Consider the following 5,500-nt stretch of genomic DNA (forward strand, 5'->3'; position numbering starts at 1 on the left):
TCTGTGATTTATTTAGAATTCAAGGCACACTTAACAAGCATGGCTACCGCAGCATTCTGCTGCGATATGCCATCCCATCTGGTTGGCACTTAGTGGGACTATCATTTGTTTTTCAACAGGATAATGACCCAACACACCTCCAGGCTGTGTAAAGGCTGTTTGACCAAGAAGGAGAGTGATGGAGTGCTGCATCAGATGGCCTCCACAATCACCCAACCTCAACCCAATGGAGATGGTTTGGGATTAGTTGGTCCGCAGAGTGAAGGAAAAGCAACCAACAAGTGCTCAGCATATGTGGGAACTCCTTCAAGACTGTTGGAAAAGCATTCCAGGTGAAGCTGGTTGAGAGAATGCCAAGAGTGTGCAAAGCTGTCAAAGGCAAAAGGATGGCTACTAAGAAAAATGTCAAATATATTTTGATTTGTTTAACACTTATGGTTACTACATGATTCCATATGTGTTATTTCATAGTTGAGGTCTTCACTATTATTCTAAAATGTAGAAACTAGTCAAAATAATGAAAAACTCTTGAATGAGTAGGTGTGTCCAGACTTTTGACTGGTACAGTAGATTGACTGAAATGTATGCTATGCTATGTTCATCAAGTGTAGGCGTGTTTAGTTTCTGGGGTGGAGCACTAGCAGCCAATTGGTTTGGAACTTACTGTGGTTACAGTGGCCTTTCGATGCCTTTGATGTGGTGGCCTCGAAATTGTAGTTTAGTTCGGCACAAAGCATGTGAACCAATTTTTTTTTAATGTCAAAATAAATACATTTCCCATTTCAGCGTTTATTTTGTTGCTATGACGTCTTTCAGCTTCAGCCTAACGTGAGCCACAAAAAATCAAGAACTAACAGTTCCTTCTTTGTCATGTATTTTACAGTAGATGTCACATTGTAATTGGCTACGGCCGGGAACCACTGGGGAACTAGGCTAATCTATACCCCCTCAACAATAAGGGATTTCCAAAAACATTCTTTCACTTTCGGTGAATCTGACTCACTTCACGTGCAACTAACGAAGCAATATATTATGGTACAACGTGAGAAACAAAACCATGAGCTTTAGTCAACATTCACCAGCTGAGAATGAATACTTTTCTCATTCTCTTATGCCTGCTCTCTGAAGGTAAATTGTTTTCCATGGCTTTCTGACTTGGGGTTGATTCTGCTCATATAAGATAATATAGGTTAGGTTAGCAACATTTACCAAGTTTGACAGGTAATTGATTATATTGTATGTAGGCTAAACTTGTTTTATTTATTTACCTGTTAACATTCCTTCTTCCTTTTGTAGCGGTCTCTGTCAACGTCGTAGCTAGAGGAGACACCAGGGTTGACTTCAATGCCGACGCATCATATACCTGCACCCATGCGGACTCGACAGGTGTGCTGCAAGTCACCTGGCAGAGGCTGTTCAAAGACGACTCGGTGGAGAATCTGGCCACCTACAGCAAGCGGTTTGGAGCTCAAATCATAGACCCGCACCGAGGCAAGGTGGTTTTCACGGAGGCATCTCTCAACTCGACGTCCATTACCGTGAAGAATGTAACATGGGCGGACGAAGCCTGCTATATTTGTTCCTTCAATGTTTACCCGAGTGGATCAAGACGCAAGCAGACGTGTCTTACAGTTCAAGGTATTTAATGCACTGAATAACAACAGTTTTAGGGCTTACCTCTATTGTTCTCTATTCAGTTGAAGTTATATTTTAATGTTAGTGATATTGTAACTCAAAATAATAATCGTAAATCAGCACAGGTACAAACAAGCACATCAGGTCAACTAATTATCCAGCCCAGGATTAGACCTAGTTGAATCAGGTGTGCTGGTACTGGAATAGAAGTGAAAGTCACTGGGGGTATCCTCTTATCGAGCATTCATAAAGACTTCATAAGGAATACCTTCAGTACATTCGGAAAGTATTCAGACCCCTTGACTTTTTGCACATTTTGTTACGTCACAGCCTAAAATGGATTTAAAAAAAATAAAGATTTGCAAAAATGTCTAAACATGTTTTTGCTTTGTCATTATGGGGTATTGTGTGTAGATTTGATGAACTTTTTTTATTTACTCCGTTTAAGAATAAATCTGGAACATAACAACATTTGGAAAAAGGGAAGCAGTCTGAATACTTTCCGAATGCACTGTAGATGCTTCACTAATACATTTATAAGCAAAACCAATACAGGTAATATAAAGGTCCTTACATCTGGTGCTTCGCCAAATATAGAATAATCCTTTAGTCACCCTTTTTACAGCAGGACATTTGCTAAAGCATGATATCTGAATAATACAGTATGGGCGGTGTAAAGGTTTATTAGGGGTTTATTAGGAGAATAGAAACACTATGCTATAGAACACCAGCTAACTGCAACTATAAATCACCATATTGGCATTGTTACATCACTGGCAGGATTTAAAACAATGTCTGAAACCCAAAACTTTCAGAAAGACCATGAACTCTGCATGCATTAATTAATAAGGAAAATTGGCTGGTGTCAAACCATATATGAAAACATGATACATATTTTGAAAGCAGTTCTTAATTGATCTGCCTGATAAAATAAGTGATATCAATAAAATCAATATGATCTAATATTCCCTGTTTCATCTATTCAAAGGTGTATCTGAAGTGAGAGCCACAATGCAAAAAGTCCCCAGCACTGAATCTAAAGCAGACATGGAAGTTGTGGTCAGTTGCTCTGCCACGGGTAAACCAGCACCTTGGATCCAATGGAACATTTCTGCAGCAGTACCCATAAAGACACCTAACAACTGGACTGTCATTAACAAAGACCAAACTGTCACAGCCATTAGCAACATCACCCTCCAACTGTTGCCAGGCTCAGGGGGATACGTGGACTGTATCGTAAACAATGGGATGAGGACACAGAGACACGAGCGGGTCCTGCTTCCTATTCTCCCTGGAGAGAGGGAGGTTGAAGAGGGTACGTAATGTTGACCTATTATATACTTCTAAACCGTACTCTTTTAGCGTGTCAGATTAGTCCAACTTGAAAACAACTATGAGAAAACATCATCCCTAGCTCTATAAATAGCATGCCAAATTCATGATGTTAATAGTAAACATTTACATTTGGATACATGAATTTGGCGTTCCATTTACAGGCTACATCATCCCCAGGGACATGTTGTGAAAGCCTTGTGACCAGCATCATCGTGCAATAGTGCAACATTCTGTTTCCTGAGATCAGAACGCAGCGATTTCAGGCTGGTTCCAAGAGGCTAATGTTGTGATGCTATTAGTGCTGTTAGTAATCTTATCTCACCTGTTGGGTTTAATGTTGTCTACCATGGCAAAGCATCACGAGTCACTCCCTTTTAAAATCACACTGTAGTCAAGTGTTGTGTTGAGTTCTGGGTACTTTCCAGCCCCTCAGGGAAGCTACATGATGGATGATATGATTGGATAGATGGGACAGAACATGATGTCAACATGTTATTCAAACTGAATGCATTTAAAAGGAAGGATGTAAAATTACTCGCCTTTCTCTTCTGAGTAAATGCTGTCTCTCCAAACACATGCTCACTGGAATTTCATGTTTCATCTTCCAGATGACAAGAGGACATCCCCGTGGGCTGTTGCCATTCCAGTATTCCTAATCATTTCCCTTTTAGTCATCTTTGGCTGTGTCGAGCTTCAAAAGAAAAAAGGTGAGTCCGTACAAGATTATCTGTAATATGTAATATCTTTATTTGAATATTCTTAGTAAGACAAATGGAATGAATTGAGTCATCAACTCTATATATGGTTCTGACTTTTATCAAATAAACTGTGAACAGCGTATGTCTTGGAGCTCAGGAATGTTTATGGAGAACGTCCTTTTAGATTCACTGTAGTACAGTATAGTAACCTTCACATTCTATCTGGCAGGTTGCAGGCAAGCAGTGTTGACAACCACAGCAGACGAGCAGGACCCTCTTAGGAGCATTGTGTAAACATCTGTCTGTTGCTGACCGTGCTTATATGCACTGTAGCTGACAGATGTTTTTGTTGAGGACTGGAGCACCTGTTGTTACTGAGCCTGGATGTTGAACCTTGTTGAGTCATTCTTACGCAGTCATAAATAAGCTAATTATCACATGCATTATACAAGCCATGATATGGTTAATGCTGTTTAGAGGTACTGAAGTGGCATTTTAGGTTTCAGAGATTGATGGCCTCTTGTAGGTGAGTGTTGTGATGTGAGGTAGGTTACCTGTTGCCTGGCTACCCAAACTCCTTGCTCCGGCCAAATGTTACGCCACGCCCAAGGACGTTAGTTTCTTCTTCGCAGTGATTCTGGATTTGAATACCTCCCCAACCTTTCACCGAATGCCAACACATTCTGGGCCATCTGATTTGTCCGGTAACGATGGGTTGAGTCAGAACTAGAACACCCGTGGGTAAAACAGCAGTTTGAAAATTCATCATTCGATTTTACTCTGATTGGTTAGAGACAATCCAATCGCTGAATACATTGTTTGTACAACGCCCGTCATGACCCTCGTCACCTCCAACGACTTCAATAATAACCCTAACCTTATTCAGACTAAAGTATGTAGTGAACGACAAAGCAGCTGAAAAATGTAGTTTGAGTCGTCAGGCTAGGTTACCTCATCTATTAGGACAACACCACCTACTGTTTGAATGTACTTTATTATAACATACACCAAGTAGAATAGATTTATCTATTTATTTTATCTTCTAAATAACTTAGTAATTTATTTCAACCCATTTCAATACGATTGCACTTTTGTTCAAGTTAAGTTTACAGTGTATTGTTATTATAATTCTATGGACCTACAGGTAGTTTTGTTTTTCTTCATGTTATGTCAGTGTAATGTGTGAATGTATTTGAGCCCTTAGAATGTAATGATGATAATGTTTGCTCTTTGATTGTTTGATATATCCTCATGTTTGAGTTCCTATTGTTATTTATTTAGATCATGGATGTTGCTTGTTGTGTTTGACCCCACTTGATTTGACACTGTTTATAAATCAGGCTATTATTCTCACTTGATCTGTACAATGTTTTCAGTTGATTAAGATTCAGAAACATTCTTTATATGGATTGTGTTAACCCCATTTTGATATTAAACTATTCGCTGTATTTAAAAAAACACAAACTTCCCATTGTCACCTTGTTTACACTAACATCACCAATTTAAAATAAGGGTAGGTTTTTCAAGCTCTATTTACAGTAACATCCAGATTTAAAATCCGGGGAAGGTTCTTATAGCTCTGTTTACAGTAACATCACCATTTAAGATCTGGGGTAGGTTGTTATAACTCTGTTTACAGTAATATCACCATTTAAAGTTAGGGGTAGGTTGTTATAGCACTGTTTATAGTAACATCACCATTTTAAATAAGGGGTAGGTTGTTATAGCTCCTCCTTGTTTACAGTAATATCACAATTTTAAATCAGGGGAAGGTTCTTATAGCTCTGTTTACAGTAACATCACCATTTAAGATCTGGGGTAGGTTGTTATAG

General features: G+C 39.1%; 1 protein-coding gene across 1 annotated transcript; it reads left to right on the forward strand.

Annotated features, from left to right (window-relative positions):
- The first annotated feature begins 964 nt into the window (after nt 1-964).
- On the forward strand, nt 965-5,113 carry LOC123723961 (OX-2 membrane glycoprotein). The gene is made up of 5 exons (XM_045699388.2): nt 965-1,128; nt 1,297-1,638; nt 2,624-2,950; nt 3,579-3,677; nt 3,898-5,113. Exons 1-5 carry the CDS (start codon nt 1,089-1,091, stop codon nt 3,960-3,962), a joined length of 873 nt encoding a protein of 290 aa, XP_045555344.1. The 5' UTR covers nt 965-1,088; the 3' UTR covers nt 3,963-5,113.
- Nucleotides 5,114-5,500: the final 387 nt, after the last annotated feature.

The sequence above is a fragment of the Salmo salar genome, chromosome 16, assembly GCF_965601325.2.
Source record: "Salmo salar chromosome 16, fSalSal1, whole genome shotgun sequence".
Taxonomy (NCBI): domain Eukaryota; kingdom Metazoa; phylum Chordata; class Actinopteri; order Salmoniformes; family Salmonidae; genus Salmo; species Salmo salar.